Here is a 20967-nt window from a genome sequence, read left to right on the forward strand (position 1 = left end):
GTCTAAGCTCCAAACCACAAATTGTGCCCCCAATATTCAGGCAGACCATAGCATCTATTGTTTCCATTCCCCTGTGCCTCAAAAGTCCCCGAATCCTACCCCCAAACCAAAGCCTCTCGAGGCCGAAGCAACATCACAGTTTGTCAGTTCACGTGCAACACCAAACCATGATCCGCCTGAACCATGGTTTGAAAAAAAAAACAGCTTCAACAGCCACTCACAAACCATAGCTCTATCAGGTGGGAGCCGGTGCAGATGCCACAATAAATCAAGCATGCAAAAAAAAATCACAGTTTCAGAGTCGAGTCTGAACCCTCTCAGTCTCAGCCGAGCACCCTGAGCAAATTTGTGGTTCTCCTGGAGACGTGAAGATGTAGAATGGAGCTTGCAAAACTCAAAGAGATCGTGGGAAGGGTTAACTGAGGAGAGAGAAATTGTCCAACACCATCGCAAAAGAGTGCCAGTGATGTCAGACTGGAACAGCAGGCAGCAGGACAATGGCCATTCATTACGGCCTTCATGAAGGAGGCGGCAGCAATGGCGTATCCTCCTATTTTCTGCTAGTGTGAAAGGCCTGAGAGGAGCCATTAACTGCAACGGGCCTCTACTGCTCGGGACAGGTTTACATGGAAAAAATGTTCCGAAACACAAAATGGCCTCCGTGCACTTTTCAAGACAGAGCTTTTTGGGTAGGGGGGAGGAGTGGACGGCCAATATTCAAGTTCTGCTTCTGGCCTCATCTGCACTAAACATCTGAAGCAGTTTCATGCCACTTTAAACCTCCAAGGCTTACCCCAAGAATTATGGGAGCTGTAGTTTCTTAAGGGTACTGAGGGTTCTTAGGAGAACCTCGTTCTCCTCACTGAACAAATTCCCAGAGTTCCCTGGGAAGAGGGATCGACAGTTAAGCCACTCCGGGAACTAGCTCTGGGAGGAGACTAAAGGGGGGGGTCCCTCTCCTAACACCTCACTTAACAAACGGGGGAAGCCATGACTGTTTAAAGTGCTTTTACAGTCATACCTCGGAAGTCGAATGGAATCCGTTCCGGAAGTCCGTTCGACTTCCAAAACGTTCAGAAACCAAAGCGCAGCTTCCAATTGGCTGCAGGAAACTCTTGCAGCCCAGCAGAAGCTCCATCGGACATTTGGGTTCCAAACAACATTCGCAAACCGAAACAGTCACTTCTGGGTTTGCGGCATTCGGGAGCCAAACCAACCGAGTACCAAGGCGTTCAGGATCCAAGGAACGACTGTATAGTGCTTTAAATGTTCAGCAAAGATGGGGCCAAAAAGAGTTGGGAGATAGAGAGAGGTAGGTAGGTAGGTAGGTAGGTAGATAGATAGATAGATAGATAGATAGACAGACAGACAGACAGACAGACAGGTACCTCAGTTTACAAACTTAATCCGTTCCGGAAGTCCATTCTTAAACTGAAACCGTTCTTAAACCGAGGCGCCCTTTCCCTAATGAGGCCTCCCGCCACCGGTGCGCTTCCACTGTTTGGATTCCGTTCTTAGACCGAAGTAAAGTTCTCAAACTGTTTCTGGTTTTGCGGAGTTTGTAAACCAAATTGTTCTTAAATAGGACTGTTCTTAAACTGAGGTACCACTGTACCCTGTTTCCCGTTGCAAACGGACAGCCAGAGCATGCATGGGGAGGCCTGTTCTAGCTGACACCCTTTTCAAAGCTGGGGCTCACTTGCTCCCCAAACCTGGAAAACCTGGAACCAGCTACTTGGTGTGATGAGTCCATTTTGACAACCTGCGGCTCCTGACCTTTCTCCAGCCCCAAGGTTCAGAGGAAGCCTGGGATCTCGCATCTCGAGAGAAGAGGCAGTTAGCTCACAAGACCTGAAAAGCAGAGCTGAAGCATGCAAAGGCCCCGTCTGTCTTTCCCGTTTACCTACCCCATCCCTGAGATCTACCTGCAACCTGGCAAGGAGGGGCAGAGGCTCCATATTCCCCTCCCCACGGTCTTGTGCAAACTTCTCCCCAAGAGATGTGGCTTCATGCAAAAAATAATGGAACACAGAAAATTTTCCTTTGCCCTAAACCGAGTGTGTAACTTGGACCTCGAAAGGCAAACAGAAATGAATTATAATATTTGATGGGTGGTGAGGGAAAACCCTTTAAGCACATTTAATGTTACATTTAAAAAATAAATAAATGCAAAACTTTACCTGGAAATTAATTTTCTCCGAATACCTGGTAGTATAGTATTTGATGCATAATAGCATTGTGTTCTTAAGACATATGAAAACTCAAGTGAATATTATTTACGAATAAATAAATAAATAAGAATACCCGGAAGTATTTCAAGGAATGGCCTGTAATTTCCTTAAATTGTTTAAGGTAAGAAAACTATATAGGACATGCCTTGAAATACTTCCGGGTCTTCTTCTGTTTTTATCTCTAACCTTTCTTGAGTTTTCAGATGTTTTAAGGAGGGAACAAAGGCACGGGGGGGGGGGGGAACATTAGCATTTGTAAATTTTAACACATCCCCAAAGCGGTGCACCCATACACACACACACATTTGAATTAATTGCAACTCTAAAACCGCCTGATGTTTGACTGGTGTTGCAGCTATTAATGTTTTTTAGAAAATGAAAAGCTTTCCAATACTCTGATTTCTCTTCCTCCCCACCATGAAAAGTTCCCCAGCCATGTTACTACCCACCTCCCAAATTCAGGAAGATTTTAAAATGTAGGTTAGTGAGGGGTTGGCTAAGGTGTGGGGGGGGGGAGAGAAAAATGTCAAGGGCTCAGCCGTAGACTGAATTACTGTGTGAACCGTCCCTTCGTCACCCATAAAATGAGTGGCTGCAACAAGGCTTGTCTGCTTAGTGTCAGGCACTGTAAATCTTTTCATAGATGATAGTATGTTCCCCGCTGCTGCATTCCAGCGAGCAGGTAAAAACCCTTAATCTTGCCCTCCGACTAGACGCCAATTTATTATTTTTTTTAAATGCCCATCTTTTAACAGTTTATTAGTGAACTCTGTTCGTAGGGACTTCTGCAGAATTTAGAATGCTGCAGGAGGCAAAGGGGTAGAAATATGGGACAGGCAACAAGAAAGGTCCCGAGAGAGAATTGTTCAACATTTACCAAGCACATTTTGTACCTGGCAATTATCCGCCACTTCCAACCAAGTGAAGATGCCCAGGTGCCATAATGTCACCTGACGTTTGGATCTTGCCTGTTTTCACAAGCAAATCCTGTAGAATTCGACCCATGATATTTTATCTGCACCATCGGAACAAAATTCAGGAACCAAAGAGTAGTGTTATGGGGGAAAATAGAACTTTTGAGCCCTCTGGCCCCCAAACGGCATCTAAGACATTCGGTTTTGGTGACTGTTATGCCGGGTTAAAGGAGCCATTTGGTGCCTAGTTTATATATCCGAGTTTCTAACACTGAGAGACCCCATGCTAATGAGAGAAGGGGGGAAGCGTATTTCTAGGTCAGGCAATCCAAAACCCTGCATGAAGGAAACCCAAAATTCTACAATCAGCATAAAATTAGGCCAATTGGCTTATTTTCCTCGAGGAACTTCTGCAGCAGTCTGCTATTTTTGCTCCTCTGCTTTCCCAAACTGTTAAACGAGAAGCAGCGCCAGCTTCTGAAGTCCTGCCACCCAGAAGTTCTTACTCGGATGCCTCCCTGGGATTCTGGGATTCCCGCAGCCATCGCCCCCATTCACTTTCAAGCCCATCCTCGGATCCTTGAGGCCTAGAGACTTGCTCCCCCCACCCCAAAGTGAAGTCTGGGGTGGATCAGGAAGCTGGAACGCCGTGTCCACAAACTGCAGCCCACAACTTCTACGGAGAGAGTGTGACACACAAGGGAGGGAGTTCTGTTCATCGGTAGACGGGCACAGCTATCAGTGGAGAGGTCTCCCATAGGTGGCCAGATTCTTAGGTCCAAACTTTGCCCCCTTTCCTCCACAATCAGGGGTGCTAGTACGATGTCGCTAGCAAATCCTACTTCTTCAAGGATACAGAGTCTAGTTCCAGATTATTATTATTATTATTATTATTAATTTATTTTGTTAGTTGCATCTTATCTAAGGGACCACTGTAAACAGATGAAAACACTAGAAGGATTGCAGTAACACTTGTAATGTAGCAAATATTACGGACAAAATGGGAGACATATAACATGGAATACGCAATAAAAAGGATGACAATAGGACCCCACGGCTATGTATTTTGTATTGTACTGTTATAATTCTATATTTGTAAAACTAAAGAAAAACTATTTTTTTAAAAAATAAAATTATTAGTTGCATCTTTTGCCACAGCAACTCAAAGCGACTTACAATATTTTAATTTTTAAGCAAAAAACAAGCACATACATACATTAAAACCAGTATTTAAAAAATCTAAAAGACGCATGGGGTTTTTTTGGGGGGTGGGAAGCTATATTTAAATACTATATAAATTTAAATGAGAAATAAAATGATAAAAGATGAAACCAGGGCAGTTATACGCAATTCCTCTTTCAATACTGTTTGTGCCTGCAGTGTTTTGGGATTGAACCTACTGCTTTGTTCCCAACTAATTCATTCCCTGTATCTTCCTACCAAAATACGGCATCCATACGGTTTTTGGAGGGTTGTCCCTCCAGATGGCAATAATGCATTAACACTGGGGAAGCATCACAGAAAAAATAAAGCAGAATGATACTGCATGGACGGTCCAATATATCAGTCCAATATATATCCACCACCAAAGCACTATCATTACATCTCTGAAAAGTTGCAGAAAATGCTTGCAAAAAGATCCCACGCATCTGGAGGGGGCCTACATTAGAATAATCACCGCGTAGGGCAGGGGTCAGCAAACTTTTTCAGCAGGGGGCCAGTCCACTGTCCCTCAGACCTTGGGGGGGGGGCTGGGCTATATTGTGGGGGGGGAGAAAATGAACGAATTCCTATGCCCCACAAGTAACTCAGAGATGCATTTTAAATAAAAGGACACATTCTACTCTTGTAAAAATACACTGGTTCCTGGACCGTCCATGGGCCAAATTTAGAAGGCGATTGGGCCGGATCCGGCCCCCGGGCTTTAGTTTGCCTACCCATGCTGTAGGGTGCAGGTTGGACAACAACCCCACCCCTCCACAGATCTTCAGGCTGCAGTTTACAGCAACGAGAAAAGCATCTTCAAACCCACCCCTCAATGCCTGTGCCCTTGTTAACATTTTTATTTCCTTAGCGACACCATTGCAACACCTCCAAGATTAAAGGATGGGTTGCAACCTCACGTTGCATTGCAATCTCCACCCTTCTGACACACCAGCTTCCTGGAACACCTCAAGCCAGGAGCATGCATGAAAATATGCACATTTGGTGACCTGTTCCTAACCCAACAAGCTCTGCTGGAAATTCCGCCTTTCTGTTTTGGAGGCCTTGTCAACGTTTGCTGCGGCTACAGTTTCAGGGTTGCCTCTTTTGCTAAGGCTGCAGCGCAGTTCCCTCCGCCTCTTGTATACCTCTTCATCACCGCACAAACACACACAGGGCAAAGAAAAGCTATAAATAGCACAAGGAGATTTACACTCAGCTGACACTTCTCCGAATACTTGTCTGAGCAAGCAGGATGACAAACCAAAACGGAGAGACAAGGAAAGAGAATTCCAGCTGGTCTAAAAATCTCCCCCAAAACCAGGAATTGCACATTAACTAAATGCCAGTTTGCAGGGAAGGGTTCTGTGAAGTACGAGGATAACAGGACCGCTCACTCATCTAACCAAGGAGAATGCATACAGCTTAGGAGCCATCTTTCTGCCTAATGTGCTTTCAGGTGCTACAGGCAAGAAGCGGCAAGACTCTGTATACCAGCTGCAAGGGAAGAGACAGCTGTTGCACCCAAGAGTCCTGCTTGCGAGCTTCCCAGAAACATCTGCTTAGCCACTGCGAGAGCTGGATTAGGCGTGGAACACCGGGATAAAATTCACGGCATGTAATGCCTTAAAGGAAAATATTATGAAAATGATCTATAGGTGGTACATGACCCCAGTCAAGCTAGCAAAGATTTACCGTTTGCCTGACAACAAGTGTTGGAAATGTAAAGAATCTGAAGGTACCTTTTACTACCTCTGGTGGACGTGCCCAAAGATTAAGGCCTTCTGGGAAATGATATATAATGAAATGAAAAAGGTACTTAAATGTACTTTCCCTAAGAAACCAGAGGCCTTTCTCTTGGGCATTGTCGACCAATTGGTGTTAAAGAGAGATAGAAACTTTTTTATGTACGCCACTACTGCAGCAAGAATACTCATCGCAAAGTATTGGAAGACACAAGATCTACCCACTCTGGAAGAATGGCAGATGAAAGTGATGGACTACATGACACTGGCTGAGATGACTGGCAGAATCCGCGACCAGGGGAAAGAGACGGCGGAAGAAGAATGGAAGAAATTTAAAATCTATCTTAAGAACTATTATAAAGTTGATGAATGCTAAAATGCCGAGGTTTTGAGAAAGAAAGGGAGATTACAGCGATATAAGATTAGATTGAAGGAAAGACTAGGAAGACATATGTTTGATAGAATTATTTAGAAGTTGCTGAAAAATTTTGGACATTGGGATGCAGAAAGGGGAGGTATGGGGGAGTCTGAGAAACGAGGTTTATGAAAAAAGGTTATGAAACTATACATGTTTGTATGTCTTTTTATATGTTTGTATTGTTTAAAAAATTTTGTAAAACCAGTAAAAAATTTATATAAAAAAAAGAGAGCTGGATTAGGCGAGGCTTCTGCCTGATATGGCAGCCTCTTCTTATACTCTGCTGCTCTTATACGGTATTAGACAAATGGACCAAAGCTAAGGCTCTACATTTTGGAGGGAGTCTGCCTCCGAACTGCAGCTGCTGGAAATCGCCAAGTCCCAGAAGAGCGAAGCTGCAACTCAGATCCCCATTCGTGGATTTTTCATTGGGATATCTTTTTGGCCACTGTGAAAACAGGGCACTGGACCAGAGAGAGCTGTCCTTAAATCCTCAAGGCCCCTATGTGTTTGGTGCTGCTCCACGCATCTTGCAAAGTTCACTCGCACGGGCTTGCATGTTAGTTTGCAAACAGATTCCTAACTTGCAGGCTGCTTTTAACAATGCAGCATGGAAACTAGTTTAAGCACTTCATTACTGGCAATGTGCAGCCCAGACAGAGAGATGCGCAAATTCTGGTGTAGCTTTGTTTATGGGGGGGGTGAGGGTTCTCTAATTTTTTTTGGCTGGCATGGGTAGCCAAAACACATTCCTCCTAATACACGCAGCTAACAGCCAGTAAGAGAACCTGCGCTGTGCTAAACAATGTGGCGCCACACCGGTTGCGGGGAAAGAGAACAAGCAGTCCTCACTCATACTCTTGTCGACCAACTAACCCCGTAAATAAAATCGAAAAGATAAAACTGCTGTTCTGCACAGTGTCATTCTTACCTTTAGGAATTACAGAGAAGCCGATTGTTGACATTTGACCTATTAGTGGACAAGTAAGCAGCACACTCACCTATCCTCAATATCTTGCCAAAACAATCCAGGCAACAATTGTTTTCCAAGGGGCGTGCTTTTAAATTATTTCACTTCCATTGCATTACCTTTTCTTTCACCCTGAGGCCTTCCTCCAATTCCCCTGGTGGAAACCCTTCATAAACACATCCAAAATCACTTGGAGGATTCGGGTTGCTGGGGTTTTTTTAATGGTATGTTTGGGGCATCAACCACCAGCCCTCTCCTAAATCCTTGATTTGTTTGGTACCAAGTGTGGATTTTTGCTAGCCTTCCAGACGATCACTCCAACAATATCAAAGCTCCAGGAAGGAGACTCTTGTTATATTCTGGGTTAGCAATTCTACAGCGGACAACACGTAGCGTTTCACTTGGAATTCTCCCTGCCTTGCAGACCATGCGTCAAGAGAGAATTGCGCATGTGCATTCAGCGCATGAGCAGAGTGAAGCACAAAATGATCAACCAAAGTCATGCACATCCAGGAGAGCTGGGTAGAGATCCCTACTCAGGTACCAAGGTTTCACGGAGGATCTTGGCCCGTTCACACTATACCAGTCTAACCACAATCACAGGATGGGTTTAAGGGATAAAAACCCAGAAGGCTACTCTGAGCTCCTGGAAGACAAGAATAAATACTGTAAAAGTAATGCTGCAAACAGAGACCAATGTGCTGCAGTTTGAAGAACTCCTGTTCCTGGTTTAGAGGTCCGCCCCCCCCCCCTCCAACAATCAAGAGGTATATACATTTTATGGAATAAATAAATACAAAGGCAGCCTGCGTCTCTTCCAGAACACACATTCTAGCCACCCCCCCATCCAAGAGAGCTCAACATTCTATGGTCACTGAGCATCTTCAAGCTTCACTGGACAATACTGTATTGTATGTGTGTGTGGGTTTTTTTTGGGGGGGGGGGTTGCAGAAATACTCCAAACTCTTAAACTACTCCACCCCCATCGTTCTACCCGGACACTGAAATCCAGCGCCAAGGGCCTTCTGGTGGTTCCCTCACTGCGAGAAGCCAAGTTACAGGGAACCAGGCAGAGGGCCTTCTTGGTAGTGGCACTCACCCTGTGGAACGCCCTTCCAGCAGATGTCAAAGAGAGGAACAATTACCAGACTTTTAGAAGATATCTGAAGGAAGCCCTGTTTAGGGAAGCTTTTAATGTTTGATGGATTACTGTATTTTAGTATTTTGTTGGAAGCCGCCCAGAGTGGCTGGGGAAGCCCAGCCAGATGGCTGGGGTATAATTAATTAATTAATTAATATTATTTTTATTATGGGTAACATGTAAGAGTTTGGGGGTACTTCTGCAAAGCTCGAATTTCCTCTGAGCACACAGGTGACCTGTTCCAACTTGGCTACAGTTATGTTGGCACGCACCAGCCGTGTTCACTATTAGATGGAGATACACCTGGCGTCAAATACCGCGCTAAGTGCCAAGCTGACAATGAAGGAATGGGTTTCCAAAACCCAAAACTGACTGTGCAGGCAGTTTTTAAACTGCACCAAAATCCCCATTTCTCCTTAGCTAAAATGCATAAACTTTAGCCGTTGAGCAAATGCAAAACAAGAACACAGCTCTCTCCCTTATCAGTTTGACGGCAAGACTGGCCTTGACTTTACCAGTAGAACAGACAGACATATCTTATGTCCTGACCACAAATGACGCAGAGACCCAAGTCTGGGACTAACGCCAGAGCATGTTCTCGGAAGTAGTGACCTCTTGCTCCAAGATAGGAGTAGGAACAGGAATATCCTTTTATGGTCAGGAGTGCAGGAAGGAAATCCCTTTTATGGTTGAGAGTACCAGAGCAGGAACATATGTGATGTCAACCTACGTATACAAGCTGACGTGGTTGGAAGGAGGGAGAGGGTGCCTGGAGGATATATATACTGCATGAAACTTGTCATTTCTTTGGACTTGCTGTGGACTCACCACGCAAGTGCCTTCTGCTATCCGGAGAGCAGAATAAACTCTTTCTTTGAACCAACTCGGTGTCATTTTGACTTCCTTCCTCCTGTCCCGGAGCAACGCAGACCCAATCGGTGAACTCCAATAAGGCTACAACAAAACTTTTATTTGCCCAGACATTTCGGTATACAATGTCTTCAGCTGTTTGGATGGCTTTATTCCTCCGAGTCACCATCTGCACTATACTTTTAAAGCAGTATCATAGCACTTTCAAGTGTCATGGCTTGCCACCCGAAGAATACTGGGAGCTGTCGTTTGCTAAGTTATCTGGGTGTTGTTAGGAGATTCCCAGTGCCCCTTTGCAAAACTAAAATTCCTGGAGTTCCCTGGGGGGTAAAGGGCCTGAAAAATGATTGGCAAGTAAGTGCAGCTGGGCCAGGATCAGTGCAATATGCTCAAACCATCCTGTCCACTGTGTGAGATAACCACTGGCGTAGTAAGTACACAAGGGATGACCTGGAAAGCCTTAAATCCCACCCTCTGCACAAACTGAATGGGTGGCCTTTGGCAAATCAACAAGCCCTTCCCACGTGTTGACAACAGGGTATATAAAAACCACTGAGGTTGGTGGCTTTGAAAAAAGGAGTGAACCAAGCATGGAGGACAAAGTTAGCAATGGCTACACAAGCCAGAGGGTTATGCACAGCGGGGAATTTTTTTCAGGGGGTGCTTAAGGGCACACAGTACAGCCACCTCTTTTTTATTGTTGTTAAAAAGTGTGGCACTTACTATAACAACTTCATTGCGAGTAACAGCACCTATTTTTCTAGGGGGGGGGGGATCACTGGCTACACCATGGGTAGGCAAACTAAGGCCCGGGGGCCGGATCTGGCCCAATCGCCTTCTAAATCTGGCCAGCGGACGTTCCGGGAATCAGCGTATTATTACAAGAGCAGAATGTGTCCTTTTACAGTGGTGCCTCGCAAGACGAAAAGAATCCGTTCTGTGATTCTCTTCGTCTAGCGGTTTTTTCGTCTTGTGAAGCAAGCCCATTGACGGATTAGCGGATTAGCGCTATTAGCGACTTATCGGATCAGCTGATAAGCGGCTTAGAAAAAGGGGGGAAGGGGGAAAAACCCGCAGGAACTCGCAAGACATTTTCGTCTTGTGAAGCAAGCCCATAGGAGATTCGTTTTGCGAAACACCTCCAAAACGGAAAACTCTTTCGTCTAGCGAGTTTTCCGTATTGCGAGGCATTTGTCTTGCGGGGCACCACTGTATTTAAAATGCATCTCTGGGTTATTTGTGGGGCCTGCCTGGTGTTTTTACATGAGTAGAATATGTCCTTTTATTTAAAATGCATCTCTGGGTTATTTGTGGGGCATAGGAATTCGTTCATTTCCCCCCCACAAAAATAGTCTGCCCCCCCCACAAGGTCTGGGGGACAGTGGACGGGCCCCCTGCTGAAAAGGTTTGCTGACCCCTGGGCTACACACTGTCTCTGGAAGCAGCAGTGGGTCTCGGAAGCAGCAATACTTCTGAATATCAGTTGCCGGAAACTCCGCGAGGGAAGAGCGCTCTGGGGCTCAAATCCTGCCTGTGTTTTTCTGGCCGGCCACTGTGAGAACAGGATGCTGGACTTAGAGGAGCCACTGAAACTGATCCAAGCAAGCTGGTTGCATATTCTTACGTCTGCTTGCAAGGATTCCTGCCTGGTGCGCACTGCACAGATGTTGCCTCAAGAGGAAGGATAATAGGCTGCGAAGCAGGGTGCCTTTCCGCGTCCAGCCGCCTCTTAAGCCCTGCCCCTCCCCGTGCAAGAGATGCGGCAGAAATTCTGTGCATGTCTGCAAACTTTTCCTTTCTACAGCCAAACTTTTCTTTCAGCCAGCCCCGAGAACTGGAAACTTGCTCAACGCGAAGCCACCGCAGACATCAAGAGATGTTCCGAAGGCATGCCTTAATCCGGCAGAGATTGCAAGAAAGTACACGGAGTCCTGAGCGAGCGGGGCAAAAGTTCGAGTTTCTTTCCCACCCCTCTCCAAAGAGGCCTTTCTGCACAATCAGGTCCCCGGGAGCACACAGAGATATATACATGTTCCGAACGCATGCATGGCAAGGCAAAAAAAACAAACCCCTGCTTTTGTGCACGTGCAGAGTGCATCGCCTTATGCCCCAGAATTATAACCCCCCCCATGGTCCACAAACAAGTGGAGACTGCAGAACAAATAAATGGACCGAGCACATCTTGGTCTAGGAACAGAGAGCTTTTAGGTGCGTGCGCGCGCACGTTCTCTGTCATTCACACACACACACACACAAAACAACTATGGACATTGCAAGCTTTGCAAGCGCTTGGGGGGGGGTGAGTCTCTAGCTGCCGCCCATCACCCCGTCGCCGACCCCCGGAGAGCTTTCTCCTGCAAGGGGCAAGTGACCTTTTTGTTTGCAGAAGTTGCAACTGGGCGTGGGGGAGGGGAGGCGGACGAGAGAGGAAAAAGCAGCTCACTAAGAAAAGTCCCCTTTCCAAGTCGCAGAGGCCTGTGCAAAGGAAGGGAAAAGGGGGGGAGAGGTAAAAACTCAGCAGCAGCAGCAGCTGCAGAGGCAACCCCAGAGAGTGTTACCTGTCAACTGCCAAAGCTAAAATCAGAACTTGGAAAAGGGAGCGGGGGGGGGGGAGCTTGCAAGGCAGCATGCAACGTTAAAACACTCTGCAGAACAATAACCCGGCGCTGGGGGGGGGGTAAAGTTGTGCAACCGGGAAGCATTTCCGCGCAGACCCCCCCACACAAAATGCACCACCCAACTCTACCCCCTGCAAAACTTTTTTTTTTGCACGCTCATGATTGAACCAGGCTGACATTACAGCCACCCCAGCCCCCACATTGCAAATCCCTTCCTCCGGCTGTTCCCGGCACCTCCCCGCAAAACCATGCACGTTTCCTGCGACTCTCCGCCGAGCACAGACCATCCTTTGCAAAATAAAAAAATTAAAATTAGCAATTGCACGCAGGGCATTTAAAGGACCCTTGGGAGCAGCACGAGCTGCATTGCAATCGACCTCTCTTAAGCCTTCCGCCACCCTTTTTCCGACAGTTGCAACACATCTACCTTGTTTTCTGTCCATGTTGGTTTCCCAGAAGTGAAAGAACAGCGATCGGCACGCCTCGGAGGGACGACTTTGCGCCCTGCAGAAAAGCAACCCCGGGTCGGCTGCAAGAAGCGGCGGCTAGTCGGAAAAGCACGGGTGCATGCTCCCAAGTTCTTGCGGACTAGAACTTTATCCGCCAATTGCTTGTTTTCGCCTCCTGCTCCCTTAAAAAAAATAAAACACTCTTCCTTCGTGCTCTCGGCGTGCAGAAAACCCGCAGCAAGGAGGCGAGTGGAGGGAGGAAAGGTTTGCACAGAGTCAAAGCAATCCGGATTTTTTTTATTTATTTTTTTCCTTTTCCTCCCGCAGGCTAAAAAAAGAGACCCCGCAAGAGAGGCAGCAGGGAGGAGGGAGAACCAACTCCCAGCGGTAGTAAAGCGCAGCGCGATCTCTCTAGGCGGCAGCTGAGGTTGCCCCGTTCCGGGGGCTTCTCGGATTACAAGCGGAACGCAGCGCAAGTTGCAAAAAAGAGCAGCAGCGGCAGGAGAGAGGAGAGAAAGAGAGAGGCCCGTGACGTCAAACAGGAAACTGGAAGGCCGCCAACTCGGGGAGGCAGCGGCCAGGCTGCCCACGGGGGGCGGGCGAGGAAAAGCCCCGGCTCCCGGGAATCGGGGCGGAAGGGAGACGGCAGCTCTGGGACGGGACACGGAGGCTGCTCATTGCAGCCTCCTCCTGCTGCTGCTGCTACTGCCGCTCGCCCAAAAAGGAGATTGATCCAGCAGCCCAAGCGAGACTTTTTGCATTGGAAAGGCCGGCTCAGGATTCGAACCGGGACCCTTCCTCTGCAAGCGCGGAAAGGGGGGCGAGCGGCACCCATGGGCAGCTGCCGCCCCTCCCTCCCTCCCAATCAAGCAAATAAATAAAAATACTTAATCACAAGTACTGTATACACTGTAGCGGTGCTTTTTTTCTTTCACCTAAACATTTTGTGAATCTAAAGTTTGGCTTCATTGAGGGGCAGTATTTCAATAGGCAGTGGCGTAGCGTGGGGGTGCAGGGGGGGCGGCCGCACCGGGCGCAACATCTGGGGGTTAGGGTTAGGGGGCGCAAATCCACGGGTTAGGGGGCACAAATTACTTGCCTTGCCCCGGGTGCTGACAACCCACGCTACGCCACTGTCAATAGGAATAGGAAAATGAGAGTATGCACCCCTAAACATTTTTTTACGGCAGGCGGAAAGCTCTGCACTGTAGAAAGATGGACAGATTTTTCGAAGCACTTGGGGGTCAAAAGAAAAGTAAAAGAACTGTTGTGGAGACATTCCCTTCCAAATCTGCTGAGTATGATGACAGGTGGGTGTCCTGCCCCTCCCACCCCCAATCCTGGCTACCTGCCCCCCACAAGATAAATCCTGGCTACGCCCATGCCAGCACCCCAATATTTCACTCCCTGTTTGGTGGCTCACGGAAAGCCATGCCCCATTCATGTACAAAATTGTAACTGAATCAAACCAAGTTGCAACCCAAAGTAGGATTAGGAAATCATAAGATCATAGAGTTGGATGGGACCCCGGCGGTCATCTAGCCCAACCCGCTGCAAGGCAGGAATCTTTTTGCCCAAAGTGGGGCTCGAACCCACAACCCTAAAATTAAGAGTCTCGTGCTCTACGGACTGAGCTATCCCATTTACTATTAAAAAAAATTGTTAGTCGCTTTTTCTTGCCCCAAGGCAACTCGGGTTGCACAAAAAGTCCCCAAGCAGTTAATGACATAATAAAAACGCATTGTTGCTAATTATAACATTTTATTATTTAGCTATAATATTGAGTACTGTTTCTAAAAACCTTGCCGTTGTTGAATTCTAGTATTCTAAAAACTGCTTTGAGGCTTCCTTGGTTTTTTTTAACAATCAGGTGGCATATAATTCTTATGAAATAAATGAGTTATGAAGCAGCAGAAGCATCTACTAAGAACTGTAGGCAGACAGAAGAGTTACCTGAAAGTCGACTTCAGGGGAGATAGTTACTTCAGAGGAATAATACTTTAGGGAGATCAGGTTCAGGGTGGGGGCGTTTGTGAGTAATGTGCTGTTGTTTCTCGGCCGGAAAACTGCCCACTTTCCTAGAAATGTTCCTCTCTGTGCACAAAGGCAGAATCTGATTTTTATTTTTAGGTCAGGAGTGACCTCAATGACCCTTGTTTTTAGCTTAAGCCATCAGATAAACGCCAAATTGCTTGTAATATGAATGGAAGGAAAAAAAGTAATAAAAATGTGGATAGCAGATACCTTTATGATAAATAGATTTGAAAGAGTCATTCCTTCCTGAATAAGAGAAAAGGGGATTTCCCCTTCAAAGATGGTGGTCAGCTGCAACACAGGCATACACAAGCCGACAATCACACTTTGTCTCTCTAAAACAGTCCTCCCAAATATTTTGAGTAACAGTAAGGTAAAGGGGAAAGGGACCCCTGACCATTAGGTCCAGTCGTGGACGACTCTGGGGTTGCGGTGCTGATATTGCTTTATTGGCCAAGGGAGCTTCTGGGTCATGTGGCCAGCATGACTAAGCCGCTTCTGGCGAACCAGAGCAGCACACGGAAACGCCATTTACCTTCCCGCCGGAGCGGTACCTATTTATCTACTTGCACTTTTGACGTGCTTTTGAACTGCTAGATGGGCAGGAGCAGGGACCGAGCAACGGGAGCTCACCCTGTCGCGGGGATTCGAACCACCAACCTTCTGATCGGCAAGTCCTAGGCTCTGTGGTTTAACCCACAGCGCCATCCGCGTCCCCAGTAACAGTAGGCGGAGCCTATTGGACATTGGGTAGAGCCAAGAGCGAGAAACTGGTCAACGGAAGGTAGCTAGACACGAATTCTGGCACCTTCCACTCAGATATTCCTTCCTGCCCCGAAACTTCAGATCAAACACAGAGGGTTGCATCTAAGTTTTATTTAGACTGGGCCCACTGAAATCGATAGATCACGTGCATTAATTTCAACGGGTCTTCTTTGGGTAAGACTAACACTGGAGACAACTCCGAGACTTGGCAACCCTTGTGTGATTTCACACATTACACGGACAAACCTGGGTTTCAGAACTCCAGTGGGTACACACCCAAAGCAGGTCTGGCCTACAAGTTTATGTCCATAGGGTGCCATCATCCTTTCAGGGCCTGTGGGTACATTTGCAAACCAGAGGAGTTGCTGCGGGCCGAAACTCCCCTATCTCCCCATCTGTGGCATCACTGAAATTGCCCCTGCACCGTGGTTGGGCTTTTAAAATGAGTCTTTTATTGGCTAAAGGCGGCCTCTTTCAAGCACAATTTCAGCAGGGATGGGGGGGGCGGAGAGAGTGGAACCCTGTGGGCACGAAGGCAAACGTTTGTGTGCCCACAAGTGCCACACTGGCAAGCTACATTTCAGCCCCTTGCAAGGCTCTGTGTGTACGCCCTTGGCAAACGTAGAATCATAGAATTGCAGAATTGGAGGGCTCCCCAAAGATCATCTAGTCCAACGCCGCTGCGATGCAGGAATCTCAACTTACACAGGCCTGCAAACTCCCTACATTTGGCTTAAGAAGAACCATGCATCTCTCCAAGATATCGAAGGGGAAGCCGACGACGGAAACAAAGGCTACCTCGTGTGTGTTTTTAAAATAAACGAAATAATAACAGTAATATAATAATAGCAGCGGTGAAAAGGTTTTGTTTGTGTTCCACTGTAGCTGGGTAGCTATGGAACTTCTTTGGGAGAGGGTGCCTCCTGGTGACAGCTCTCACCTATCCCGGTTGACGCCAAACTGCCAAGCCCGGCCTCCTTCACAGCAACCTGCGTCAGGAGCGAAACAAGAGATCCTCTTTTGGAACATGAGCAAGCCAGCTGTCAGGAGGAGAGTGGAATCGGTAACCCTATGCCAGTGCGCTTGCGGGGGTTTTGATTTTTTTCCGGGGAGGGGGAAGGAGGGCGGCCGGGAGGGAGGCAGAAAGAGAAGAGATTGGATGGACTTGTTTGAAGTTAGGCAGGCGGGCACGTGTGTGAAACACGACTCAGTGCAGGATCTGCTAGGAGGAGAATTTGTGCACTGTTATCAAACTGATGCACCATCCGCCACAAATATACGATTATTTCATCAATGAAATACTGCAAATAAAAAACACTCTGGAGGAGCTCATAATGATTTAATAATGTACCTCTCTGCTCAGTGCGGGGTAGGGTGAGAGAGAGATTTTAATTTAGCGCTACAGCATGGTTGCAAAAGTTTGATCCTTTCCTCTGCACCAAAGTCCCAATCAAAACTGGGACCTCTCTGCAGCTGAGTTTTAGGAAGGGTGAAGGGAGACGTTGTTTGCTCCCAAGACGGATAATCCTCCCTCTTCTGCCGAGCTATTAAAGGTGGCAGAGGTCCAGTCCTGATTATTAACTAAGCTGCTAGACACCATATACTTAGTACGATTCCCAAATGCATCTACTCCTTTAAGGACAGATTCGAACACTCAATCCCTGACATGGTACTAAATAGATTCCCAGCTCGCTTTTGGGGGGTAACTAGCCCCTCGTAAAGCAGATTACAGCATACTTGTAAAAGCAGAATGAATAAACAAACCATAAATAAATAGCTAAGGTGGCGGCAGCAGAGAAAACCTCTGTTGAAAAGCACGGGGCATTGAAACTAACCACATGCAAAAAGGGAGGCCAGACGTTCTTCCAAAGAAAATGTGGAGCCGCCGTAAAAGAGGCTCTGTCCTTGGTACTCACTAATCTCACAGCTTTCACCAGTAGATTACAGAGCCTCAAATGCTGATTAGAAAGCTTGAGCAAGCGCATATGAACTGACGCAGATCCTGCAATCATCACCTGAGGTCCTTCTTCATTTGCCCCATTCATGAGCAGTCCAGATAGCAGCAATACAAGAACAGGGCTTTTCTACTGTGCCTCCCCATTTGTGGAATGTTCTCCCCAGGGAGGCTCTCGCTTGGCCCCTTTCATTACATATCTTTAGGCACCAGGCGAAAACATTCCTCTTTTCCCAGGCCTTTGCTTACTGTATTTTTTGCTCCATAAGACGCACCTGACCATCAGACGCACCTAGTTTTTAAGAGGGGGAATGCAAGAAAAAAAATATTCTTTAAAGGGAGCGCTGAGCAGAGCCTGTTATGCATCCCAGGCTCTGTTCAGCGCTCCCTTTCACAAGCCACGTGGAGCATGTGTGCGGCGCTTGCAGGCTTTTCCCCAGGAGGGAGAAGGGCAGCCCCATCACTGACGGGCTGCCCTTCTCCCTCCTCAGGGGAAAAGCCCCCAAGAGCCACACACGGCTCTTTAAAAGGAGCACGGCTCTTGGGGGGTTTTCCGGGAGGTGGGGGAAGGGACAGAACCACATGCAGTGATCCCTCTTGCTGTTCTGGCTTCTGGGATACCTGCACAGCTTGCATTCGCTCCATAAGACGCACACACATTCCCCCTTATTTTTAAGGAGGGAAAAAGTGTGTCTTATAGAGCGAAAAATGTAGTAATTAAACAATCTATGGCAGGCTTCCTCAACCTCGGCCCTCCAGGTGTTTTTGGCCTACAACTCCCATGATCCCTAGCTAGCAGGAACAGTGGTCAGGGATGCTGGGAATTGTAGTCTCAAAACATCGGGGGGGGCGAGGTTGAAGAAGCCTGATCTATGGCCTTTTAGATTACGGAGGGAGCAGTGTTAGAAACTCAGGTATATAAGCTCATTGCCAAATGGCAGTGAACCCTGCACTCCTTGGAGGAAAAGGTGGGGTATAAATACAATAAGCTCTTCTTGTTTAACTGTGTAAGAAAGCTGGAAACAGCCAGCCAGGCGGAGATGTTGGTCGCCAACGTGGCATCCCCATGAGATCTCCATGTGCTTACAATTGGACCAGCACCAGTCAAAAAACGCACCTGGCGCCTGGCTAATTTCGAACATCGGGAAGGGGTGTTGTTTTGCTTGTTGCTATGTTATGTATTTTTGCATATTTATATTGTACACCACCCTGTGATGTAGAAATTTAATAAATACATACAATATATAAATCCTGCTGACCAAGCTGAGCATTTCTGTTAGCTGCTGGGAACAGAATGCAGTAAACGCAGAATTATTTTTAATTTTTTAATAAATTTTATTGGAAATTTTATTTACAACATAACATAAACCCCCACCCCCAATACATTTCTGTATTGGGGTGGGGGGTACAGTCAACGCAGAATTAAACCGCGTCCTCCCACCCATAGGCTGATGTCACCATGGTTGGGGAATGGCCTGGCAGGCCGAATTGGACCCCATTTTTGACTCACCAGCTGCAAGCTCCATCCACTATATTAAGGGAAATTGCATGCATGCATGCATGTATATTATATATATGACAAGCTTGCATATGTAAATGTATATATCTGGATAAATTTGAGACAAACACTGGTGAATTTTCATTAGGCCTTTTTAAAAAAAAAATCACTTAATGTGGAGAACTGAACTTAGGGAAAACGAGAAACCAAATTTGACAGATTCACCAACCTCACAGGGTTGTTGTGGTGATGAAATTGGCAGAATCAGGCGTGCCACCTTGAGTTCTCTATGGGAAAGACGGAACACAAATGCAATAGTAACAACATAATGGAATAGAAACGCACACTGTCTTATTGCTTCCCAAGGGCTGGTAGGAAAACTGGTCATCGTTACCTGATCAAAGAGAAATCGAAGTTTCAGTGCTGCTGGAGAAACTTGTTCATCTCTCTCTCTCTATCCCCTCCTAACTATCATTCCGAAGTGAGTCAGTCTAGGAAACAATAGGGCACCCAGCTGCTTTACCTTCAAACGAGCAGAGAGTTTCGTCATCACCAAAAAATGCCCCAATTACATTACGTTAAGTTAAACCATATACGTTGAGTGAGACTTGTGGGGAAAGGGGGTGGGCAGGAGGACCGTGGCTGAGTTAACCGCAAAATTCTTGCATTATGAGGCTGTGCCTCTTCAGCCCCTCTATAATGGGACCCAGATGGGCTGCAGCGGCACAGATCTCCATATACAGAGAGGCGCACTGAGGTTTGCTCTGCAGAAAGCCTAAGAAGTGGATGGCTCCCTCGAACCATTTCTGCTGATTGGGTTTTAGAACCGTGATCTCATAAGCCCCTAGAGAAAAGGGGCGGGGGAGACTTTTTTTTTCATCCAACTCAGCAAAAAAAATTCCAGCTCATGCAAGACTCAGGCACATGAGCTGACCTGGCACTAAACCCACGATCCAGCGGGCTTGCAAGGCCGTGGGCACAGCAGATTCACCAGCTAGAGGAAGAGAAACCAGGAAGGGGGTGGGTGGGAAGCAGCAATTGAGCCTTGGAGGTATGGAGAACCAGTAAAGAGGAGGGTTTTTGAGACAGACAGTAGTTGTGTGGAAAGGAATTGCACACTCATGGCATGCTCTCTCAGATACAAGAAAAAGACGCATCACAGGCAGAAGCAGGGGTGTGGCCAAGAGGCAGGCCCAAGACACAAATTTACATATGCTAATGTATACGAATAGATGCTAATTTAAAATCCAATCGCAGCAAATTAAGATGTACAAGCTTTCTGCTTTGCAGCACAGCCACAAACCCCATAAGCAAATAATTATATCTCTTTTGGTTATGTTTTTAAAAGTTGCAGAGGGGAGAGAAGGGGATGGAGATATGGGGCCCAGACTGAAAAAAACCAGGGCTTAAGTCATTCTTGAACACCTGGGAAGGAGGATTCAGATTAGCCTCCTGATCACCAACATGCAGTATTTTTCAGCCTGCAGGGAGAAGGAATGTGAGGAGGCAAGGCTTTCCATCCTCTGCATTTGTCACAATCAGCACTGTTTCCCTTCGGCTGCAGTTCGGCTTCCTCCAAAAGCAACATAATTAACATTGGGTATATGCAGCTTTGCATGCCTTCACTCAGTAGAGGGCAGGGTTGAGCGTAACAGGGTTGAGTGCGCACTCGCTCTCCCCCTCTCCCTCCTGCATGAGACAACCATGAAAAACTAGCTGCACTGTTCCAGTTACAGATAGGTAGCCGTGTTGGTCTGCCATAGTCAAAATAAAAAAGTTCCTTCCAGTAGCACCTTAAAGACCAAGTAAGTTAGTTCTTGGTATGAGCTTTCGTGTGCATGTGTATCTGAAGAAGTGTGCATGCACACGAAAGCTCATACCAAGAACTAACTTAGTTGGTCTTTAAGGTGCTACTGGAAGGAACTTTTTTATTTTAGCTGCACTGTGTAGGTTAGAATCTGATGCCATCCTTGTAAATACAAAGAAACTCAGTATGTTCTTTTTTTTGTTTAATAATTTTTACAGATTTTCTTTTCACATGTCAAATATCCAACATCCTTACTAAACATTCATTTTCCAATTTCCCCCCTCCCTGTTGACGTCCCTCAGCTTCCATTTCTAGTTTGTTACATCAAATGATACATTCTGCTGTTTGTA

General features: G+C 46.7%; 1 protein-coding gene across 3 annotated transcripts in view; it reads right to left on the reverse strand.

Moving 5' to 3' along the window:
• Nucleotides 1–20967, reverse strand: part of MAP2K3 (mitogen-activated protein kinase kinase 3) — a 69518-nt gene that overhangs the window by 20937 nt on the left and 27614 nt on the right. Inside the window, exon 1 of one of the 3 annotated variants that reach the window (XM_083474513.1) lies at nt 14513–14536. The exons of 1 other annotated variant lie outside the window; for it this stretch is intronic. Coding sequence is in view for 1 of the 2 variants with exons in the window: in XM_083474512.1 (XP_083330638.1) it covers nt 12538–12553 (16 nt within the window). In the remaining variant the exon portion in view is untranslated. Of the gene's footprint in view, nt 1–12537; nt 13341–14512; nt 14537–20967 lie in introns of those variants that run through there. One more of the 3 variants, XM_083474512.1, reaches the window with a different exon arrangement.

Source organism: Podarcis liolepis (genome assembly GCF_965112155.1).
Source record: "Podarcis liolepis genome assembly, chromosome: 14".
In the NCBI taxonomy this organism is placed as follows: Eukaryota; Metazoa; Chordata; class Lepidosauria; order Squamata; family Lacertidae; genus Podarcis; species Podarcis liolepis.